The sequence below is a fragment of the Durio zibethinus genome, chromosome 13 (genome assembly GCF_047325235.1).
Source record: "Durio zibethinus cultivar Kanyao isolate XHJ-2024 chromosome 13, ASM4732523v1, whole genome shotgun sequence".
Taxonomy (NCBI): Eukaryota; Viridiplantae; Streptophyta; class Magnoliopsida; order Malvales; family Malvaceae; genus Durio; species Durio zibethinus.
Window position 1 is genome coordinate 5,213,928 of NC_143174.1, and position 24,593 is coordinate 5,238,520.

Consider the following 24,593-nt stretch of genomic DNA (forward strand, 5'->3'; position numbering starts at 1 on the left):
TCAAGTTGGACCTTAAATATGAATTTTTTAAAACTCAAACTTAATTTAATCTAATTCAAAATATTATTATATTAATAAAAAATATTTTTATTTAATTTTACTAAAAAAATTTTGAAATATTAATATTCAAAGTCTTCTAATATTTTAATTGTAAAAATATTTTATAGTTCTACTAAGTACCTTGAACATGATATTTTAAGTTTAAATTTGATTTGATTCAACATGAAATATTATTATATTAATAAAATATTTTATTTTATTTTAATTAAAATATTAACATTAAAATTTTGTTGATATTTTAATTTTAAATATTTCTATTTTGTATATTATTAAACATAAATATTTTTAGTATTTCAATAATAAATAGTATTATATTATTATTTTAATAATAAATAATAATATATTAAATAATATTTTATTATTTTAATAATTAATATTAAATAATATAATTATTATTTTCATAAAATGAATATTTTAAATAATTTCTTAATACTTTTAATTTAAAATATATTACTTTTATATTTTTGTTAATGAATTTATATTATTATCTTAATAATAAAAATAAATAAATAATATTTTTGTTATGATTTAATAATAGATACTTTCAATGTAAGATATAACTACTTTAATAGTATAAATATTTTTAATATTTTATTAATAAATATTACTATTTTTAATATTACTGTATTAATAGAAATAATATTTTAAGAATAATAATACCATTTTAGATATTTTAAAATATTAATATAAATAATAAATATTTTGTTTTATGTGTTTTTTATATTCATATAATATTTTAATATTAAAAATTATTATTAAAATATAATTATTTTTTAATATAAAAATTTTTAATATATTTTAATCATAAATAATTTTTTATATTTTATTAATTATATCAATATTATTTTTTAAAAAATAAATTTTTCAAAAGAAATTAAAAAATAAAAAATACTTTTATTAACTTATTCAAGCAACAGTTTTCCAAAAAATATAAGGCCAAAGGGCATAAAAAATCCCTAATTATAATTGAAAATTTTATGTAAGCCTTACATTTTTATTGTAATCAATCAACTTTTTCAATATTTATTTGCATCCAAATAAACCCTTACAAGAATAAAAGGTTAACATAGTTAATTTTTTTTAATTAAGATAAAATTCCATGTGAAATCACTAAAATAAATGAAAGTTTACATGTGGCATAATTAATATTTTTGAAATTAAATAAAATAATTTTTTTATTTTTTTTGTCTTCTTGATTTTCTCTTAGCTCTTTTTAAGATATCTTTAAGGGTTTAATTGATTACAATTCAAATATTGATTGATTGATTTAATTTTTTCATGTGGTTAGATTTTGTCAATTAAAGGTTTAATTGAATCAAAATAAGAGATTAAAAGATTGATTGATTATAATAAAATATTAAGAGGTTAAATTATTATTAAAATATAATTTAAGAACATTTTTAAACCTTTAACCAAAATGTAAACATTTTTAAAAAATTATTTTCTATCAAAATTTCATGAATCGAAAGGTGCCTAAAGGGGGAAATCTTTTAGCATCTTTTGACAAGCAGCTAATTAACTATACAAAGGAATAAGTGATTATATCTACAAACCACTTTCTTTTTATTTGCTTTTCACATCTTTTATAGCAACAGGACTTGGATACTTTGTTTTTGAAATGGTCCAGCTAAGAAACACGCCATCCAAAGAAAAAACTCTTCTTTAAGTGTGTCGGCATCGAAAGTATGGAGCGTGAGGAAAGTTGCTTTGTCCACAGTTCTATACTTCAAATCTGTCCATAGTTTTGTCCACAATATGATTGAAGAATGAACAAAATCTCCTGCTCCATGCTGGTTTCTTCAAGTAGGGAGAGAGATTTTTCTAAATCTCAATAACAATGAAATGCCTAGCAGACATTTTGACATTATGGGATGATGGGATGATGCTAGCAAAGTGCATATGTGACCATGAGTCTATGCAGTTGAGCATTGTATGGGCATCATCATTCATCAATGTCATTGGCAGGGGTAGAAGCAGATAAAGAAAAGTACCCATCAACAATGGCATCCAGAGAAAACAATGAACATTAATGACCAAACTGCATCAGAAAAATCAAATTCATAAACCACCAAATAGAGAAAAAAATTACCATGACATTGCAACATAAAAGGGGTACTTAGAATATCCCCATGAAGAAAGCAATTTAGAATGGGAGGTTTGTTCTGGAAGCGTGAAGATAACAATTATGCATTCCCTAGCTTATTGTCTTTAGGCCTAATCTCAACACCATGAACGACAAGGCCACCCTTTGGAATTCCAGCCTTTACCTCCATAACACTAATCTCCAGTTCATCTTGTCCATATCTATTGAAGAAGTCACCTATCTCAATTTCTAACCACCCATCTGCTCTCTCCTTTGAAAATTCCAGACTGGACATTTCACTATGGTATACCACTTCAGGCACACACCAAAACCTTTCATGTCGTCGTCGTTGTTGACGTCGACAAGGCCAGCTAACTATCCTGGGCTCTAGAATAACAGATTTTGTACAAATTTTATCGACTCCAAGTGTTAGTGAAACCTCTACAGGATGGTAGTCAAAGCCGAAGGCGTATCGCAGCTTGAACACAAGGTAAGCTGCATAGTTTGTATGTAACGACAACTTGTAGGTACTAATCTTGCCACGGATTTCAAGCCACCACACATGATTTAGCTTTGCCACCTCCTTAAACCTGTTCATTGCGACAAACAGAACATTCAATAAACAAAGTGAGGAGACGAACATAAATTGCAACATTTAATATGGGGAAAGGGGAGAACTTTTCGAGTAGAAACCTGAATTCAGGATGGGAAATCCAAACCCAATAAGCCGGTACATCTCCCCATGCAATCAGTAGATCCCTTGGAGCAATCATATAGCTTATCTTGCCACTCCTTTTGTCCAGTGAAAAACTCTATCATACATATTAACACCAAGTTTAGATGTGCAAATTTTGAGAACAAGAACCCCTGCCACTGCTCACAAGTTTATATTGCATAAACTAATTTTCTAGCTAATGAATAAATAAAAGCTTTGCGCATTAAATTTCAGATGCTGGCAAGTATTAACTCAAAAAATAAAACAAATAACCGCTGCCACAAGAATAGAATATGAGCAAAATTTCAACTCTAAATTCACTGTAGTAAAAAATATGTACTGTGAAATAAATCGCAGTTCTTGATCTGTTCGCAGACATATGATGGCTACAGTTGAAAAATCAACTAGGAAGCCCCTTTTCCCCTTAAAAACTTTTTATTATAGCCATGAAATCATGAACTGTTGGATTTGCACTGGCTATTGAATCATTTTGCACAACATATATGTGTATAAGTCCATGGAAACATAATAATTTTGATAGATTTCCTATGAAATGTGTTTTGTGTGCTATTATTTCCTTACATTTATGTAGGATCTAATTCCAACTTATGGGACTCATAAAATAGCACTCGTCTGAACCTAAACTTTAGTTTAATAGGTTCATACAGTCATGCAGCCAGTAAATTTGGAGTCCAAATGCCAGCACCTCTAACCTCTTACCTTTCCCCGGGCTATGGCCTCTTTATATAAAAAAATAGTCCTTGACTTAGATTGAAGATTACACGTCGCTATGCTATTATAGATTTGCAAGAATTCATCTTTAAATTAGATGAAGCACCCAACCTACAATCAATGGCAATAGATGTAGAGTTCCAAACTGAATGCAAGGCTACAACAAACTCAATACTTCATTGATGTGAGATAGTACCATTTAACCAACTATGTATTTCAATTTAGGAATCATATCCCAGAACTCTTAAATTTCTTTATGCATAGATAGAGATGCTTAGACTTAGAATTTTACAGCTACTTATTCCCCCCAAAAAATTACAGTAAAAAGGATTTGAGCAGAACACTTTTGATACCTTTTTGCCTTCATCAACAAGGATAGGATTATGAGAAAGATAGAAAAACAGGTGTTTCTTGGAGGAGAAAGTGAGGGAAGAGGAGTCAGCCTGATGAGCACATGATGCTGATAAAATGGTCTGATAATCAGAGGGCAGGAAACTGTCCCAGACGCTATCAGAAGCAGCAGCTGATCTGAAAGTTGAAGAAAGACGGGAGAATCTGCAAACATCAGCAGGGGTGGTGGCTGAAAGAATTTCGGCTATGCATCCTTCGGGTAGTTCATTCAAAGAAATAGCTCCAACACCCTGCTGATGATTATCAAGATCAATCTCTTCTCCGCTGTTCTCCTTCCTCTGCTCTTTCTTAGTGTCGTAATTCTCCATTTTTTTCTTCTTTTGACTGCTATACTCAGCAGTTGCCGGGTTTGTCTTAAAAAACGTACGAGGATGGAAAACGAAACCTTAGCAGTTAAGTTTATGAAAATCGCGTGACCGTCTGAAATCCCCTTACCCACGGTGACGGATGGTAATTTCCATTTTATACAGGCCAAAAATAGGTTGTATCGTCCAATAATATTATTATCATTATCTATTTATTAATTATTATGTTTAATATTTTATTTAAAATCAAACGATAACAGAAGTATACATTGAATTTAAATATAAGACTACCATCTATATGTAGACAAAATTGAAAGAGAAAATGAATTTGAATATAAGATTGCATGATAGATAAAGTCAAGAAACTATTTTATGATAAACTTAAAAAAGATGATAGATATCCGTGGTCAATCATCTTTACTATTGGAGCAGTCGACAATTGAATCCATGAGGATATATTATATAGGGCTCGAACCGCAATCAATCTTATTTTCCATAGAGCAGTTGACAATTGAAGCCTAACTTTTTTCATTATTTTCATATCCGTGATAGTTTGAAAAGAATGCCTAGCACAAACCACTCGGAAAATTTTTAATGTATCATGCAAAAGTTTTAACGGATAAACTAAACTTTGCTAGCTATTTTTACAAAAATAATTAAGCTGAGAATTCTTAATTGCCTGCTTGTAAATAGCACCGGGACTATAGAACAAAAGATTATCCTGAACTTACATCAAGGTATTAACAGTAATTCTCAAATATCGCAGAGGAGAATGTGATACAATGAGATAGAATGCAATAGAAACAGAAACACAGCAAATAGGCTACCTGCTCTTACGGTCAAAGCGAACTCTTTCATTCTAACATTCAAAATTTTTTAATTTGAAATGAATCAAAGCTCAAAAGATGACTCAACATGCACGCAAGATCTAACTATAACATACAACAATTCCTTGGGAAGGGTAAAAAAACCTAAAGACAAAATAAGGGCCGAGCCTATAAAAAAAGATAACCAAGCAAGAGGGGGGAGAAAAGGTAGAAACAGGAAAACCAGGAATTGACTGGAATCCACAATACCAAATTAGTTTCTGAAGTCATTACCAACAAATTCTCCTTTTTTATCCCAAGGACGACTTTCGAAAGACTTCCCAACGATGCTTCGCTTCTCATTTATGGTCCCATCCTCGCTCCGGTACTGGGGAAAGTAATCGAGGAATGTTTTGCTTCCTAGCTCATCAGTGCCACTAAAAAGGAAGTTTCTCAACAAATCCTAAGGATTAAACATCAATAGTTAGGAAAGGTACTGCAAGGCAAGTTGACAGAGAATCATTAAAATTAACTGATTCATGAATATACCTTAGCAAGCTTCTCACCAATCAACCTTTTTAGAAGTCCATGACCAGGATCCTGCTTTCATATGAACCAAAAGGTCAAGAAAATAAACAATAACACCTGCAAACTTTTAAGATTAAATGCAACCAGAAAACTCATGCTCTGGGCTTAACCCTTTATCCAATAATATTGAATCATATGCATCAATAATCAGGAAGAACTTTTTCTATGCCACCTGTTTATCAGGGACACAAGACTGTCCTGGGAAATCCATGAAAAGTTAAGCCTTAAACTTGGTCTGATGCAAGTAATGAATACATGCAGATGTCCAAAGTATGATATTTGTAGGGATCAATTCCAAGCCCATTTTTAGGGGTGTAAACAAAACATGAACGAATATTGCTATGTTTTTAATCTATTCGTTTAATTAATGAACCCCAAAATATTGTTCGTGATTGTTTGCTAAGTGTAATAAACAAACAGAAATCAAGTCTGTTCACAAACTGTTCGTCAAACACTATTTGTTTACACCCAAGGTATAAACAAAATGAACATGAATGTATGTTCATGATCTATTCTTTTAATTAACTTAAATGTTATTTGTGATTATTTGTTAAGCTTAATAAATGAAAAAACTTAGCCTTTTCATGAACTTTTCATCGATCGTTCTATTCGCTTACAGCCCCACCCATTTTGGACTTTACGCATACACCCAATTCAACTGTACCCATAGGCTAAGTTTCATTCTACTCTGAAATTTGGAATAAATAGAGTGAAAAGCCCTACGATTTGAACATAAGATTGTTTAGTCAAACAACCTTTAGTACCACGCTAGAGAAAAGAGTATTGCAAAAGCTTTAGTTGATTAACAATGAGTCAATGACATATTTCCATCCTCAATATGGATATGACAGAGAGAAGATCCAAAAAGTTAAATTTTGACTTTTTTATAATTTAAAAAGTTGGAAATATCTGCAATTAAAACCAATGGTGCTGAGTTGACTAAAGAAGCAAAAGTGGCAAGCATTTTAGTTATGTATTTATATATTATCTTGGAATGACAAACAAGGATAGGTAGATAGTTTTATCTGCTCTCTCCCTATTCAAAGGCGTAAAAAATCCAATTGCAAAGATAATATTTTATCTTAGTTCATGTATATTTTCTATTTTTTGCAACGAAAAATCAACTCCAAAGGCCCTACCTGAAGTTAACAGACATGATAGGCTCATAAAAACAAGAAAGACTGTAGGAGAAAGGGAAAACATGGAATAATCACCTTTTCTGCTCTCCATGTTAGGTATCTATGCTGTGCTTCAAGATTGCACACAATTTGAGATGGATCAGTATCCTCCACCGCTTGCTCCATTAGCTCTATCCATGCCTAATAGAGCATCAGGAAGTACGAAAAATAAGACAGTTTCCAAGAGACAAGATATGGATAATGCTAATTATTGTTCCTAATTTATGTAATCAGGTAATGACCACATGTTTCAGAAGAATACATCTACCTTGTAGTATTCAACAAATGCAGAATATAGAATTTCATGTTTAGATTTGCTTGAAGTAAACTTTGTCCATATCACCATCGGTGAGAAAAACTTTATAGATTCACTTGTAAGCTTTCCTCCCCAAGGTAAAAGCTGCATGAAATCCGTGTTCAGTCACCATGGCATAAATTTTAGAGACGATAAACTGATATAAACAATTATCTATATCGGGGTTTACCATAATGTGCCAGTTCCAATCATCTCATTTACCTCAGTATACTTGAGACCTAGAGGAACTAAGCTGTCATAATACTTTTCCTTGTAGTCTCTTCGACTAGTGACATCATGCAAAGGATTTAGGTCCCTATAATGATTAATCAAGGGTAAGTTCCAAAATCGAGAGTGCTCATTACAATCCCAGAAAGAAAATTTCTTTAGGCCTTCATGAATTATTTGTCAAACATTTGATGTAAGCCAATGAACAGAATTGTTGGATGCACAAACTTATGATAGAGTCTGGGAAATATAAATAATACATATACACAAACAAACAGTAAAAGCTACACTTAGGCTCCGTTTGTTTCACGGAAAATGATTTTCGGAAAATGATTTTCGCATTTTCAGTTGTTTGTTTGGCAAAAACTGGTTGGTCAATGGAAAATGACTTATTAGTCAATGGAAAATGAGGTCATTTTTCTAAAAATTATCTTACGGATTTGAAAAGGGGAAGACATTTTCCGGAAAAGAGCTATCTATGAGTATAACTATTTATTAATATTTTTTAGCATAATTTTATTTATATATACTATTATATTAATAAATAAATAACATTATATTAATAAATAATATTAAATTACAGTATATTAATAAATAATATTATATGAATAAACAATATACTATTAATATAATATACAAATAAAAATATTAATAAATAATATACTATTAATATAATATATTAATAAATAATATTATAATTTATTAATAAATAATATAAAGAATAACAAATAGTTTTATTTTAAGTATTTTTATATTAATATAATATTTTAATATTAAAATTATTATTATTAAAATATAATTATTTTTTAATATTAATAATTTTAATAATAAATAATTTCAATATATTTTAATAATAAATAATGTTAATATTTTAATAGTTATATTAATATTATTTGAAAAAAAAAAACAGATTTTCTTGAAACCAACTAAACAACAGAAAATATTTTTCATTAACTCATCCAAACAACAGAAATTCTCTTTCAATTCAAAAAATATAAATATTTTCCAAAAATCATTTTCCTGAAGTCATTTTCTATAAAACAAACAGAACTTTAGTGGGCAATATAAATGTCGTATCATAAAGGTGTTGATCTAGCTCTTTCTCTCACCCTCCCTTTCTCTCTCCTTTCAAATAGGAGGCAGACGCCTACTAAAAGTATAAGAAACACCAAACAAGTAATTAAAGGCAGACATATACGCTTGGTGGTTTCAGTTGTGATTGCAACATCTTGCAATGCGAATAAAATGTTTCTACTTGCACTCTTTGATGCGCCATATGTATCATTAGAATGTTTAGTGATGAGAAGAACCTGCTGACCAAGAACAAGTACAGAAATGGAAGCCAAAACCAGATTTTTTTAATCTACCATGGGCAACAAAACCAAAAAAAAACTCATTACACTATGCTAGGATGGCTATATCTGCTATAAAAGAATTACTTGAGTACAGAGCACTTAAAGAAAAGTAGTCTCCCCTATCATGTTCCACAAATAACAAAAGAAAATAACAAAACTTACAACACAACTATGTTTGTATTAGCAGCCGTGAAGAAGTTGCCACAGAATATGGGTAGATCAAATTCTGGTTTTGGAAAGGCAGCAAAATCTAATACCTACCAAGAGAAAGACGGAAAGGAGTTCGTATTAGGAAAAGCATAAACCATGTTATATACCAAAATAATCTACAAAAAAACATGGCTTTTACTAATGAAATAATCAATAGAACTAACTACCTAGGTCAAAACAAAAGATCTCAACAGCCAAGACATAGAGAGAGCATTTCTTTTTTTAAACCCAGCATCAACTTGTTCTACAACAGGTTTCTTATTCTTCCTTTCCACACAGGACCTCAACCAGTTTTTGGGACAAATTTAATCAACTAAAATGGTGTCTGAAGTAATTTACTGCATTATGCCTTCAGAGTTTAAATCTTTCTTTTAATTGCTCTTTGTTAAAAAAATGAACTGTTACATTTCTAAAGACTCCACACATTAAGAATGCAATAAAATACAGCACGGCAAGATCAAGTCATTTAGAAAACTAAAGAATAAGGCATTTATCAAGACTCAAGAGAATAAGATGCATTAGACTAGAGCCAAATCACTGCTTGTCTTCTTCTAATGAGCTATATGAAGAACTTACTACAATTATCATGAGAAAAATGTCAAGAATAAATCTAAGAAAGTACATATAGTAACAAGTTGTAACAAGTAAAAATAGTTTAAGAAGAAAACTATTAAGTTTGTATGTCAAGTTATAAAACCCATGACTAGCATAATTATTTTGCTGATTTAACAACTCAAAACATTAAAGGTAACAAATTAGAAGATAATACCTGCATAGCTTCACCCTCAATGCTCATACTTCGAAGTAGTCTGATTCTAGGAGTGTCAAATGATAGCATTTCAAGTCTCGTTTTTCCATCCAATGCAATCATAGAACTATATCTTTCCTAAAAGTGAAATTAAAGCAGGAAAATCAACATTAAGTCATGAATTCATATCACACTGCAAATTTTTATATATTGGTATGTCAATGGTTGTGATGTTCATCACAATATTAACCAAAACAACAAAAACAATAATGGTAGTGGCAGCAAGAAATGTAGGATTAGCCCAAAATCCTTCTGTGTCTGGTTTGGCACCGACTCCTAAAAATCCTTTGTTACCCATGAGAAACCCCAAAAAGTTGAACTTGGCAAGCTCAATTGCGGGATTTTGGGCTAATCCAATGATTACAGTCAACAACTGCACCATGCTTCAATAGAAAGGCCCTAAAGAAGTGTGCCCTTCATGTGTTCCTCATAAACAGATAACGCACTCATTTTCATCAATAAAGAGGCATGGTAGATTGCTAGAGTCTTGATGCTCTTGATGAGATGCTTTTGGATCCTAAAATATTTCTGCTATTTTTCTTTTCAAGCAAAATGAACTCAAATACTGAATAGAAAAAACCCAAAGCACATTCCTAAAGACATTATCTTGGTCCAATTTTTAGGACAATAAATGGCCAGTCTAAACTACAATAACCAAGATAACATTTTTTCCCCATGGATAAGCAAAAGATCAATCCTTTATATGAATGAATTAAGAGTAGTAATAATTTGTGAAGATATTGCAAAAATTATGCTCCATTTCAGCTAGCTCATCATGTTCCATAATTAACTATCAAATAGACACAAAAAGTGTTCTTTAAATTTTTATAGTGAAATTGACTTCAACATGGAAACTAGATAAAAGCAACACAAGGATTCATCCACATGGTATCAGTAATTCTTATCTACAAATCTCAGAGATTTAAACAAAAAGCTCAAGACTGAAATGGCAAAGAACCAGGACACAGGAGAAAAATATATATTAAAAACAATAGTAAACCCAAGATAAATCAAATCAGAATAACCAAAAAGAACCCATAAATTCTCATTAAAAAGTTCAACAAAAAAAAGAAAGAAAAAGAGACCCTGTTACCTGGAGGGGAGAGGGAAGCAAAAGGGTATGGCGTTTGGTTTCATTGAGAGCAAAGTGAATGAAGTTTTGGTAAGAGATTGCAGAGACTTGAAGCAAGCAATGCCCTGTCTGCTTCTTCCTCCAGTGAGAGTTGCAATTATAGTTAATGGTCATTAATGGAGGAGGAGGCTTTAACATTAAGCTTAAGCTTAATAACGATGTAGACGAACAACACTCCATTTCTTTTGAGACTGAAGATTTATTCAAGTGAAACTGCAAACTCCAATATTGTGAATTGAATTCATGATTTTTATGTTAGTTTCTGAAACCGTGGTTGTGTTTTTCCTTTTGAGTAGTGGAGGATTTTTTACCGGTTTCAACTGGAACTAGAATGAGGATTTTTGCTCTGTGTTTCAGCCACGTGGGAAGAAACCTGATAGTCAGAAAACCCATCATCTCAGCACGTGAAGTTGCCCTCCACATTAACTCAGTTACTTTATACAATACAAGCCCAACGGATAGCATGTCGATTCTGGCCCATTAAGGTTTTTATGTTGGTTATATATTAGTTTGTGGCACACGGCCAAGTAATAATATAGATAAATGTTAAAATAAGAAAAAAATATAATTATTAAAAAAAGTAAAATAGATAAAAAAAAAAGAAGAATGTAATTATGTTTTGTTATAGAAAAAAAAGTATGAATATCAATGGATAAAATATGAAATGGATAAAGCATTTATCATCCTAATCATTTATTTTTATACTATATTTATTTTTATATTTATATCTAACGGATATTTCAAATTCATCTTTATCTTAATTTTAATGAAAATATAATTGAATGTGTATTTATAACTTTTTTAATTAAAAAAACAAATCTTTTTAGCTTTTCTTATTTGTATTTGCATATTTATGCAACTTTTAGAAATATGTATTTTAAATAGAAATATATTAGATCTAATTACTCTAAATAAAATTTCATATTATTAAATAAAATTTATTTATTAAATATACAAAAAATATATATAAGGTACAACTACGGATTTAGAACGGGTGTTATGTTACTCGTTCTCATACTTAATAAAAATTTTATAATTATTCACATCTCTGTTCTCTTCTCTAAATTTTAATATTTATCTTCATTTTCATTCGGATAAAAAATTAGATTTCTTATAAATTATGGATATGAATATAAATATGAGTATGGGTAAGATTAACATTTCAAAAAGTGAATTAAAATATAAGTATGAAAAGAGGTGAATTTAAATATAATTTTAAAAAAGTGAAAAATTAAACTATTTTATTAATTTTATATTTTATTTTACTTATTTTTTTTATTAATTCTTGGTTGATTTCGCTTCACATTATATTAATTTAGTCATAGGGTTTACAATTAATATAAATTTCAATAGGCAAAATGTTTAATTTATCGATATTTAAAAGGGTTTTATAACGATTAAGGGCAAATTATCTTAAATCGTAACAAATTGATACCTTTTTATGAGATTAAATAGGTGTAGTATTCGAGCTATTAAATAGCATGAAATAATATATAACTAATTGACATGCCATTGGCGAAGATGACATAACATAATATTTTAGTCACGACATTGATTAAGATGACATAACATTTTCGAATGAATAAGGTGACATGGATTTTTTTTGGTGTCCTATCTACCTTTTTTTATTTTTCTTTTAAAATTAAAATAAAAAAATTAATGTCATGAATAACTCTTTAATTATAGTAAAATATTGATATTTAAATTTTAAAAATTTTAATGTGATACATGTATTATGATTATATTAATTTATATGATACTCATTTCTAATATGATTAATTTTGACTAATGACAAAAAGCAAATAAATAATATTTAAAATATCATATTAATTAATATATTTATAATTTAAATATTACATTAAAAAATTTTTAAAATTAAATATTATATTAAATATTTTATTATAATTTAAGTGTTAGACATTAATAAAAAATAAAACTCAAAAACAAAAATATATATATTTATATATATAGCCATGGTCGCTTGATATGATGGTTATGGATCAAAGCTTTTCCTTTTTTTTTTTTTTGGTCCATAAAAGGATAAACTAATCATTAAAATAAGGTATGGTACAAAATAGTTCGGGCAAACTCAACCATCATTCACGACTGTAAAAACGGGAGGTTCAAAATGCATTACAAAGTACGGATTGCTCATATCAGCATTAGAGCTAATATTACAAAAGTCCCTTTTGTTAGGGTCATAGCCACCACTTTTCCTTGCTAGGGCATCAGCACATTGATTGGCTTCACGGAAGATATACGAAATCTTTTTCTCTTGCAACTGATTCAGCATAATCCTACAATCATGAATGAGAGGTTCAAGCACAAGGTTAGTAGAATGAGTGCATGGAGCAGTAATGAGGCTAATAACTGCAATAGCATCGAGCTCAATTTCTAGGCATTCACTTCGCTTGGTGATGGCAAGAGTCAGACCATCTCTAAGTGCCCAGAGCTCAGCTTTCACACTAGTAGCTTTTCCAATGAATCTGTGGAAGCTAGCTACCCAGTTGCCCATGTGATCTCTGATAATGGCTCCTGCACCAACTCGGCTTGAGTTACCAATGGCTGAGCCATTAGTGTTAAGTTTATACCAGCCAATATTAGGGGCGCTCCACCTGACTGGAATGAAAGAGGGGGAGAGAACAGTGAGTTGGTGATCAAAGATGGCGTAAAACTCTGCGGCTTTACTCAAGGCTCGTTGAACAATGGATGAGCTTAGGTTAATGTCCCTGAATACAGCGGCATTCCTTGCTAACCAAATTTCCTAGAGGAGGTGAATGAAAATAAGTTTCCATGGGATGCTAGATCCATGATAAGACAGTTTAGAACTCATCTGGAGTTCGAGCCAAATAGTGAAAGGGACGTCAGAAGTGATCAGGAGGGGGTAGGGATCTATAGATACTGCCATATGGGTTAAATATTCGGGCAAAACCTGAGTATATAGTACAGGCTCTCTTCTTCGACCTAGCAAAAAGGGCAGGAGTCCTCCAAGGTGAATCCATATCGAGCAAGAAACGTCTTAGTAGGCAGAATTTGGTGCATACATTCCCAGAGAAAAAAGCTAAGTTTCGGGGAGATGTTATGTTTCCAAACCCAGCTAAAGTCTTGGTTGATGCTCAGAAATGATAAACCTCGGGCAAGATAGTAGGCGAAAGAGGTAGTGAAGAGGCCATTCCTTGTGTGATTCCAGTAGATAGTATCTTGCCCAACGTGGTGTCGAGGTAATGGGGTAGCAAGAATGGTGTCGAAAAGGTTGGAGAGGAGATAAAAGGATATAGGGGAAACTCCCATTGGTTGGAATAAAAGTTGAGAGTCCTTGACACTGAAGTTAACTTCATTTGAGTTGAGAGGGCCAATGAAGTGGGAGTGCAGCAGGCCCAAACCAGTCCAGTTATCATGCCAAAAGCTGATATCAGCTCCATCCTTGATGATCCATCTTAGACCCTTTTCAAGCACCTCTTGGGAAACTTTCATTGATTTCCAAGTGGAGGCGGAGTTTCTTTTGAGAGTGCCGTTGGGGTTGAGATATTGGGCACATAAAGTCTTGGCCCAAAGCTCATCAGGGTGATGTAATAGTCTTAAGCTAAGTTTAGTGAAGAGGGCCAAGTTTTAGGCCTTAGAACATTTAATACCAAGGCTCCCATCCTTTTTTGATTTGGTGACAATGTGCCAATTTATGCAGTGAGGTTTTCTTCCTTTCTCAGTGTCCCCCCACAGAAAGTTTATATTAAGCCTATTAAGTTCAGTGTAGGCACTTGAAGGGAGAGATCTGCATTAGATGTAGTAACGGTTTCTGGACTGTTTTCTAGTTTCCCTTTAACTTTTTTGGTGCTCCGATGCAATTCTACTTCTTCTTCGACAGAGATAGGTGGCAAGGGAGAGATAGGAGAGTTTTCAGCTATGGTCCATCTCCTTTTAATGGGAACTTTGGATTCTTTTTTTTTTCTTTTTAGGATGTAAGCTTAATTTGGTTCTAAACGAAGCCTTGGTACGGTGAGCACCTTTTTGCCTAACCGTTTGGCAAATATTCTCGAAGCCCAATGGAAAGCTTTTGCCTGCATTAAATCTCCAATGAGAAACTGGAGCATGAAGGGCGCAGTGGCTAACTAAGATACAAATTGGTCAATAATATCCATATCATTTATTTTAAATTATTTCTTTTTTACTCTTAAATTTATAATGATAGGACTTAAATACCCCTAATAGGTCTATTACATTATTTTTCTTATCATGTTATTTGTTTTTCTTTTTTTTACCCTTAAATTTATATTTTATCTTTAAACAAAAACTTATATATTATCATTTTGATAAATTTTATCATTATTTTTTTGTTTTATCATTTTTATTTTGGTTTTTATATTTAAAATTGCATATTATGTTATAAATTTTATACCTCATATGTTTAATATTAATTTATCCAATAATATTTACAACTATTATAAGTATTATTTCTCCAAATATTAAATATTTTTGAAATATTTTTATAACTTTTAATACTTAAAATCCTAATTATTATTTGCAATATAAAATAATATGTATCAATAGATTGAATAAAAAATTTAAAATTAAAAATGCTAAATAATAGTAAAATATATATAAATAATTTATTCATATACTCTCAAATTAATAATTTCAATTATCATTTTTATTTTTACTTCATTATCAATTCATTATTATTTCGTTTACAACTAAATATATATTTTTATTATTGATTTAAATTTTATTGATATAAGACTCAATATTATTAATTAATCTTATTTTCAAATTATTTTCAATCTCACTAAAATCATGATCATTTATATAGATCAAAATAACATCAAACCAATCTTGGCACTGAAAAAAGGCGATTGGCAATGGCAGATGGCGATAGTGGCGAGGAGGATCGTCGATTTTTGGGTTTTGGATGTTTTTGGCGGTGGTGTTCTTTGGTTTGAAGAAAGAAGTTGGAGAGACTGGATAGCGAGACTCTAGAGACAGAAATTAAAATGAAAAAAAAAATTGAAGAATAACTCATAAAGGAAATTTTTAAATAAAATCAAATGGCGTCGTTGTGGACTTTAAAGATCTGCGCCCTGACGACTAAACGACTTGATCTAATGGCAAGATTTGGTTCTATTCTGATTTTTTTTTTAATTTTGTTTTTATGTAAAAAAATTGAATGAGTTAAGTCCAGGCCCAATTAAGATTTTCTATTTTTCCCTAATATGAGTGATAAGTCTAATAGATCTATGTCTTTTTTTTTTTTAAATAGAGTTAGCCCATTTTAATAATATAATTTTTTTCTCTTTAATTTTATTTGATTATTATTTATTATGTTTCATAAGATCTTTTAATTTCAATTTAAAAATTATTGGATTTACTAAATAAAAGTGAAAATTTACTAAGCAAACAATAATCATAATAAAATTATTGTTAAAAATTCTTTAATAATGGAAATTTTTAAAATTTTGTAGTAACATTTTTTTCAAACAAAAATTGAAATGATTAATAATACAATTGGGGAAGACCTATAAATATTATTCCAACACATTATTTAATTTAAAAAAATAATAAAAAGAAATATAAAAAATAAAAATGAAATATATTAAATAAGACGAAATATGAAAAGAAAAATAAAGGACAGTGATACAAATTAAATTATATAATTTTAAAAAATTATAAATGATTTTTTTTTAAGTTCATGTTTAGAGATATTTTTAAAATTCCATCATTATATAAAAAATTTCAAGAATATTTGATTTGTTATTAAATAAAATCCACAAAATAATATTTTGAATTTTACCATTTTATTTAAATAAATTTTTATATTTTTATTTTCAAATAAATTCCTTAAATTTAATTCGCACCTAAATAATTTCTTTATTTTTAGTTATATTCAAATAAATTTTTAATATAAATAATTTTTATATTTAAAATAAAAATTTATTAGGATAAAAATTAAAAAATAAAGACTTACTTTCATACAATAAAACTATAAGAATTTTTTAAATAAAGTAAAATGGTTAATGGATTTTTTTTAATATTTTAACCTAAAGAGATATTAAAAATAGAGTATAAGAAATAAAAATTATAAAAAGTAATATATCTATACTTCAAAGTGTTAATTATATCTACTTTATTCTATCTAAGGTTATATCTCTGTAATCAATGATTGCTATATAAAAATTTATTCCATATGCAAAGCGGGATTTTAACACTAGTTTTTAGATTAAAAATGCCTTTCAACCCAGGCAAGGATAAACCATAACAAGCCAGCAAACCAGGGAGAGAGAAGAAAGAGAGAGGAAAAATGGCTGCCGGACCTGCACCAGATCCGACGGTCATGCCTGCAACCTTTTTTTTTTTTTGGTTATAAAGGGCAAAGGGTGTGTTTGGGTTATTTGTGTCAACTTCACGTAGATCAAAAAATTCTAAAGCTTTACTATCATGATCAACTCCTGTAACTGTCGATGGAATCAAAATGATTATCCTCTCAATAAGCTTTTGTCTATGAACTTGTTAGAAGAGTGAAATGGTAGTGAGAGAATGTGGAGAAAAAATAGTATGCTCATTTAAAATTTTTTATTTTTCTTTTATGAGTCAGCTGCCATGCCGGTTTTGTTGATTTACATGTTTTTGTCATTATTTGTCATTAAAAGAATCAACAACGCGTGTTTCTAAATTTTGTCAAAAAAAATTTTATTTATTATAACACGAAAGTTGTGTTTTAAGATTTGATAATTAAAAATATGATTTAATAATTTGATATAAAAATAATATGAATTATAAAAATTATATAACTTAAAATTTTTAAAAAAATTATAAATAAATTTAATAAAAGTAAAAAATTATATTTTATAATTTTGTATTGATATGAATTATAATATATAATTTTTATGTAAAATATAATATAAATATAATATTTTATATAATATAGTGACATGAATTATCAGATTTAATCTCAATTATTATAGTTAAAATTTTGAATATTGAATAATTTTACACCATACTATAATACGATTTTTGTTGATACTTGTTTTTGAAAGCTCCAATTTGAATAGTCAAATCTAAACTAATTTCATTAGTCATTTTGCATTTATACCCAAAAATATATGGAGCAAAATAACAAATATATAAGAAAAGCTCAACATTTTAGTTTTGTATCTTATGAACATATAAAACATAATGGCAAACGAAAAAGGAAATTGTTCCATTTTAATATTAGAAACAAAACTAACATTATATATTTTTTAATATAGATATTTCATTAAACAATATAACTTTTGTCAGTTTCAACTAGTGCTATAATTTTCGATGGTATTTCCTCAACTTAGTACCTATCCTCATTTTGAACCAATGCCATCTTCACTAGCTCGTGTGCGACCTTGTTTGCCTCTTTGTTGATGTGTTGATAGTTCCACTTATTGAGTGTATTCAATATCACTTTTACTTCATCTATAATAGTCCCTGTAGGAGCCAAATTCTTTTTCTTCAGCAAAATCTGATTTATCATAAAAAGGTGTCTCATTCCAATTCAATAGCTTGGAAGCCCATTTCCACCACTAACAGCACAACTACTGTAGCTGCAGAAGCTTCAGTTATACTCGTATCAAAAAATGCTTTCAATAATCCACTTAAATTTTGATAAAGAGATTATTGAAGGCGTTCTTGATAAGAAGATTATTGAAGACATTTTTTGGTTAAAATGCCTTCAATAATCTTTTTCTTGCAAATAGTGGCGTTTGTTTAAGTAAATGCCGTTATCGTGAAAAATATGACGCCGCTAAAATTTTTTTTCAAAATTGAAACCCTCTCTTTCTTCTTTGTAATTTTCTTTATTTTTTCAGTTTTTTTCTTGGATAATGGCAAAAAAAAAAAAATTCAAATCAAGAAGATTGACAACATAGCAACGAGGAAGGTGACTTTCTCAAAGAGGAGATGAGGACTTTTCAAGAAAGTTCATGAGCTTTTCCACTCTTTGTGATGCTAAGATAGCTCTTCTAGTCTTTTCAGTTACTGAAAAGCTCTTTGAGTACACCAACACAAAATTGCTCTCACTTATCTCATATGTATATGTGAATGCTTTACCTTAATTCTTGCTTTATCGCTGCTGGTTTAATATAGAAATCTTTGTCTGTTGTTTGATTTAATATGTTAAATGTGCTTGGGTGAGTGTGAGAGAAAGTGAGAAACGTAGTTGTTTTGAAAGAAGATTTTTCAAATCAAGATAATTGTATAAAAGTATTAATTCATGATAATTGATTGTACTTGAATCTTGTATTTTATTATAAAAAGAACTTCTTTTAATAATTTGTCAAAAGTTGAGGGGTTTTGGGGTGGAAGGCCATGGTTTCATATGAATGTCTGTATGATATTTGTTTATGCTTGTTTGTACTTTTTTTAACCTAGTTTAAGCCATATTTTGTGACTAATCAGCTGTCTTATAAGAAGTTTATGCTTTTCATATATATTTGCTGGTGTAACTTAGAGCACAAATTGATATTTTACCTTTCATTTTTCTTGTTAGAACCTGATCTGCTATCATTTTCATTTTTTTTCCAACCAAATAGCTTTTAATTTCAGTTTTTTTAATTGAATCTTGTTACAATTTTAGGTTTCCTACACTATTTTTGAATGTTCTTTAAGGTTTTGATAATGAAATTTACAAATTCTTATGATTTCCTTTTCAAATTTTGTAAAACTCACATTGAACTCAAATCTGGTTTCAAAACCGCACATTTGACCTATCTTCAGTCTTTTAATCAAAACTTAGTGAATTCTAGCTTGATTTACTTCAAAGTTTTTTTCCTATATTCCTAGTTCATAAGGCTATAATTAGTTAAAATTTAGCCTCAAATTTCATCTGTATGAGCACAGTTAATTCTTCAAATTTAAGGCTGAATCTAGAAGGCAGAAATTATCCATGCATGAGAACTTGATGAATGATGATTCTCTCTCATTTTAAGTGTTCAATTTGATTCTCTCATACTTTACATTCTTAGGTTTACATGTTTACTCATTATTTTTTTATTGATTGCATTTATTTTCATGAATTCATTTGATGTTTGGATAAATTTAGTTGTTAATGCTTTGTTTTCTTTGTTTTGAATATCACTTGAGTTGCTAGTTCATTAAGCTAATTTTTCTCTATCTTGCTGCCATTTTTTTGTTGAATTTTGTAGCAAACTTGATTGATGAATTGTTTTTTAGCTCATTTCAAGTTCATTTTCATTATAAGGTTCTAGACCTAATTTTTGCTTTCATCAACTTAGTGAGTTTCGATTGAATTTTACTTTATATTTTAGTTGTTTCTAGTTAATACTTGTATTTTCTTGTACTTTTTATTTTTCAAATCAGTTTTCCTTTTAGTTCTTTAATTGATCTTTTTAATTCCAATTTATGATCACTTGTTTTAACATCAATTAGATGTAGATCAATTAATTTATGTTTGGTTACAAGTTAGTTGTTAGTTGCAGTTTTGTGCTCTTTCATTACATTGTGCGATTTTTCTTCAACTTTTGCTTTTCAAATTGATTTCTCATGATATTTTTTTATAGATCTTTGAAATTTCAGCTTGTTTTGAAGAAAATTTAAAGGAACAAAATTGAAAATTCAGATTTAATATACTGATTTTAAGATGTATTCTATTTCAAGTATATGTGTGTGTTTAGGGTTAAAGTTGGATTTATTTTGAACCAATTGGGCTATTATACTTGCAATGTTGATAACTTATCTGTAGAAGAATTTTCTTTATTTAATGTATCCTAAAGTTGATATGTGTTAAGATACTTTTATTTGTTTGTTTGAATGAAGATCTAAATGTGGCCAAAGGGTAATTTTATCCTAAAAGTCAAGGAATTTGAGCTTTTTAAAATAAATTGGTATGATTGAAAAAGTTAAAAAAAAGGATGTTCTAGCTTCAAGCTTTTAATGTTGAAACAAGAAATTAAGTTAATTGTTTTAGTATGACCCATTAAAAAAAATTTAGTTTTAGGGTTCAATCTAATTATTTTGTCAGATCTATAAATCACAGTCATCTTGCTATTAACTATTGAGTTTGGGAGTTATATGAAACATGCCTTTTATGTTTATATCTTTTTCAATTAGAAACTTTTTTGTTGATGTCATCACTTTAAATCTTATTCTTCTTCTGCTTTTGTATCATAAAACATCATGGCTAGCAATATATTTACATGTGTATGCCAATTGGATATGCACTCGGATGTGTTTACGGTGGAATAATAAGTTTTCTTTTCTCATTTTTTATAGGTATTTGTTAAATTGATTTCCTTAATTCTTTCATAGTTTAAGAATAAAAAAACCATCCTTATTTCAAATATACCAAGTTTTACTACTGTCTATATTTTATTATGCTCTATGCTCTGCCTATATGTTAATCTGAGATAACTAGCTAACAGGTTGGTAGTCATTTAAATTTGCATTTTGCATTTTGGGTGGAAACCATTGTGATGCTTTCATTTGCTATTCTGGATTTTATTATAAAGATTTTATAGTTGAAAGGTGCATACTGTAGGCCTATCAACTTGGATTAGTCCTTTATATTTTTTTCAATTACTTTCTGATGATTCCATGATATAATTTTTGCTGCTGCTAAGTCTAAAAAAGCATTGATCTCTATAGACACAGCTGTATCATCAGTTCAAGGTGCAACATAATTGATTTATCTATTACACAATTTACATTTCCCTCTTGAAACTTTGTTGTGTGGTTATTTTATTTGAAGGATTTGTTTATTTTCCTCTTGAAGCATTTGAATCCATTTATTTCTATGAATTTATTTACAAGCTAAAAATATGATTTGAAATGATTTATCTTATAAACTTCATTGAATTAAATAATCTTTATATTTTTCCAATGTAATCAAACATGAACTTGATTGAAGATCTATCTCTCAGCCTTTTGTATATTCCCCTTCCCTCAAATTATATGGCACTACATTCTAAGTCTTAACAATTTCATAATGAAATATGTAAAATGAAAGATCTATGATTATGAAAGGCATTTTTGTGAAATGCACTCAGAGAGGGAATGTACATCCTTTTGCCTTGTGCATTTATCTTGATCATTGGTCAAAAAATATATCTTAGTTTGTTGCTTTAGTTAAATCTGTTTCTCTATTATTTTTGCATATATGTAACAATGAGATCTTGTATATCTTCTCTGATTTTATCTTGCATTACAAATTTTATAGTACTTTTGATAGCTTAACCAGTGACAATTTTCAATCAGGATGGAATTTGAAGTTGTGGAGAAGATAAATGAAATGTACTATGATGTATTTCTAATAGCACATTTTGAGGTTCTTGAAGAAATGTTCTCTTTAGCAATGGAAGCCAAGAGGAGAAATAGGTGTTGTAGGCTCCATTCAAAGCAAGTGTGACTCCTTTCATGGAGTTCGTTGATGGGCAAGAGGAAAACAAATGCAAAGTAAAATATTATTGTATGTATTAAATTTTGTATTACATACGTATTAGAACAAATTATGTATTTAGATATTTAAATATTTAAATATTTATAATATTCAGTTTATGAATTTAAATTTATTTTTATTTTTTTTAACAATTTTTATTTAATTATAATAAATATTAAAAGAAAATTAAAAAAATAAAATTTTTGATTTAGCAGCTTTTATATTTAAAAATGTCACTAAATGTTGAATTTAGTGATGTTTGTTATAAAAAATACTATTAAATTTAGTGACATTTTTACTACAAATATCATTATTTTTAACATTTAGCGACGTTTTTAAATACAAATGTCACTAAATTAATTGTGTTTTTTGGTACGAACGTCACTAAAGTAACGATTTTTTTAAATACAAATATTACTAATATAGTGATATTTTTTATATACAAATATCGCTAATATAACGGTATTTTTCAGATACAAACATTGCTATATAATGATATTTTTTAGAAAACGTTATTATTTTTTACGATACGTATAAAATCGACACTCTGACTGATATTTTTTGTAAATACTATAAAATTTTTAATGATATTTATAAACGTTATAAAAAAATACTATTAAAAACTTAAACTTGTAGTGGGTGTGTTTGGGTTACTTGTGTCATCTTCACGTAGATCCAAAAATTCTAAAGCTTTACTATCATGATCAACTCTACTCTAATAACTTTCAATGGAATCGAAATGATTATCCTCTCAATAAGCTTTTGTCTATGAACCTGTTAGAAGAGTGAAATGGTAGTGAGAGAATGTGAAGGAAAAATAGTATGCTTATTTAAAATTTTTTATTTTTCTTTTATGAGTCAGCTGCCATACCGGTTTTGTTTCCAATATTTACATGTTTTTGTCATTATTTGTCATTAAAAGAATCAACAACGCGTGTTTCTGAATTTTGTAAAAAAAATTCTTATTTATTATAACACCAAACGTTGTGTCTTAATTAAATTTAATAATTTAAAATATAATATAATAATATAAATTATAAAAATCATATGATTTAAAATTTTAAAAAAATTATAAATAAATTTAATAAAATTAAAAAATTATATTTTATATTTTTATATCAATACAAATTATAATATATAATTTTTATGTAAAATATGATATAAATACAATATTATACATAATACGCTAACAAAAATTATCATCTAATCTTAATTATTATAGTTAAAATTTTGAATATTGAATAATTTTATACGGTGACTCAAATTTTGTTGATACTTGTTTTTGAAAGCTCCAATTTGATTAGTCAAATCCAAACCAATTTCATTAGTCATTTTGCATTCCTACCCAAAAATATATGGAGCAAAAAAACAAATATATAAGAAAAGCTCTACATTTCAGTTTTGTATCTTTTGAACATCTAAAACATCATGGCGAACGAAAAAGGGAATTGTTCCATTTTAATATCAGAAACAAAACTAACATTATATATATATTTTTAATATAGATATTTCATTAAACAATATAACTTTTGTCAGTTTCAACTAGTGCAATAATTTTCGGTGGTATTTCCTCCACTTACTACCTATCCCCATTTTGAACCAATGCCATCTTCGCTAGCTTGTGAGCGACCTTGTTTGCCTCTGTTGATATGTTAACAGTTCCACCTATTGGGCGTATTCAGCATCACTTTTGCTTCATCTATAATAGTCCCTGTAGGAGCCAAATTCTTTTCCTTGAGCAAAGTCTGGCTTATCACAAAAAAGGTGTCTCATTCCAATTCAATAGCTTGGAAGCCCATTTCCACCACTAACTGCACAACTGCTGTAGCTACAGAAGCTTCAATCATACTTGCATCACTACATCCCTTGACTTGTTTGCAAGCGGGCCCCATGATCACTCCCAACCAGTTGCGTGCCACCACCCCTATTCCTCTTATTCTTCATCTCTTATCTAAGGCCCCGTCAAAGTTCATCTTTATAGCACTTTAACATGGTGCCTTCCAGTTCATCTGTTGTCTTTGTACCCTTATCAGTTGTCTATCCTGTGCTTGCTGGTATTCTTTAACGTAGATAAAGTGCAAATCTGGTCGTGTTGATAACTCTTCTGTGTATTATTGATCATTGATTCATTCCGGCTATACCAGATTGCCCATGTAAATATCATAAGTTTGTCTTTCTTTTCTAGGCTTGCTTATGAGGTTGTTGTGGTCATCCATTCTTTCATGTTTTACCAATCATGTCCAGCCACAAATTTAGTAAGCTAGGCCTCCCTTCAAA

General features: G+C 29.1%; 3 protein-coding genes across 4 annotated transcripts; all 3 read right to left on the bottom strand.

The window, feature by feature from the left end:
- Positions 1-1,519: 1,519 nt before the first annotated feature.
- On the bottom strand, positions 1,520-4,332 carry LOC111303933 (putative F-box protein PP2-B12). 2 transcript variants are annotated; one of them, XR_016327096.1, is made up of 4 exons: positions 3,944-4,332; positions 2,837-2,955; positions 2,150-2,733; positions 1,520-1,973 (listed from the first exon to the last, which is right to left on the bottom strand). XR_016327096.1 is itself a non-coding variant. In XM_022900468.2 (3 exons), exons 1-3 carry the CDS (start codon positions 4,307-4,309, stop codon positions 2,244-2,246), a joined length of 975 nt encoding a protein of 324 aa, XP_022756203.2. In that variant the 5' UTR covers positions 4,310-4,332; the 3' UTR covers positions 2,100-2,243. The 2 variants fall into 2 exon arrangements, 1 of the variants encoding a protein (XP_022756203.2); XM_022900468.2 differs by lacking the exon at positions 1,520-1,973 and having other exon boundaries at positions 2,100-2,733.
- Positions 4,333-5,139: 807 nt separating this feature from the next.
- HY2 (phytochromobilin:ferredoxin oxidoreductase, chloroplast / phytochromobilin synthase (HY2)) lies at positions 5,140-11,310 on the bottom strand. Its single transcript, XM_022900466.2, has 8 exons — positions 10,868-11,310; positions 9,736-9,852; positions 8,919-9,013; positions 7,396-7,489; positions 7,147-7,278; positions 6,915-7,019; positions 5,662-5,712; positions 5,140-5,575 (listed from the first exon to the last, which is right to left on the bottom strand). Exons 1-8 carry the CDS (start codon positions 11,084-11,086, stop codon positions 5,387-5,389), a joined length of 1,002 nt encoding a protein of 333 aa, XP_022756201.2. The 5' UTR covers positions 11,087-11,310; the 3' UTR covers positions 5,140-5,386.
- A 1,685-nt stretch (positions 11,311-12,995) lies between these two features.
- LOC149515267 (uncharacterized) lies at positions 12,996-24,208 on the bottom strand. The gene is made up of 3 exons (XM_089742404.1): positions 24,129-24,208; positions 14,000-14,489; positions 12,996-13,670 (listed from the first exon to the last, which is right to left on the bottom strand). Exons 1-3 carry the CDS (start codon positions 24,206-24,208, stop codon positions 12,996-12,998), a joined length of 1,245 nt encoding a protein of 414 aa, XP_089598530.1.
- Between the last annotated feature and the right edge of the window lie 385 nt (positions 24,209-24,593).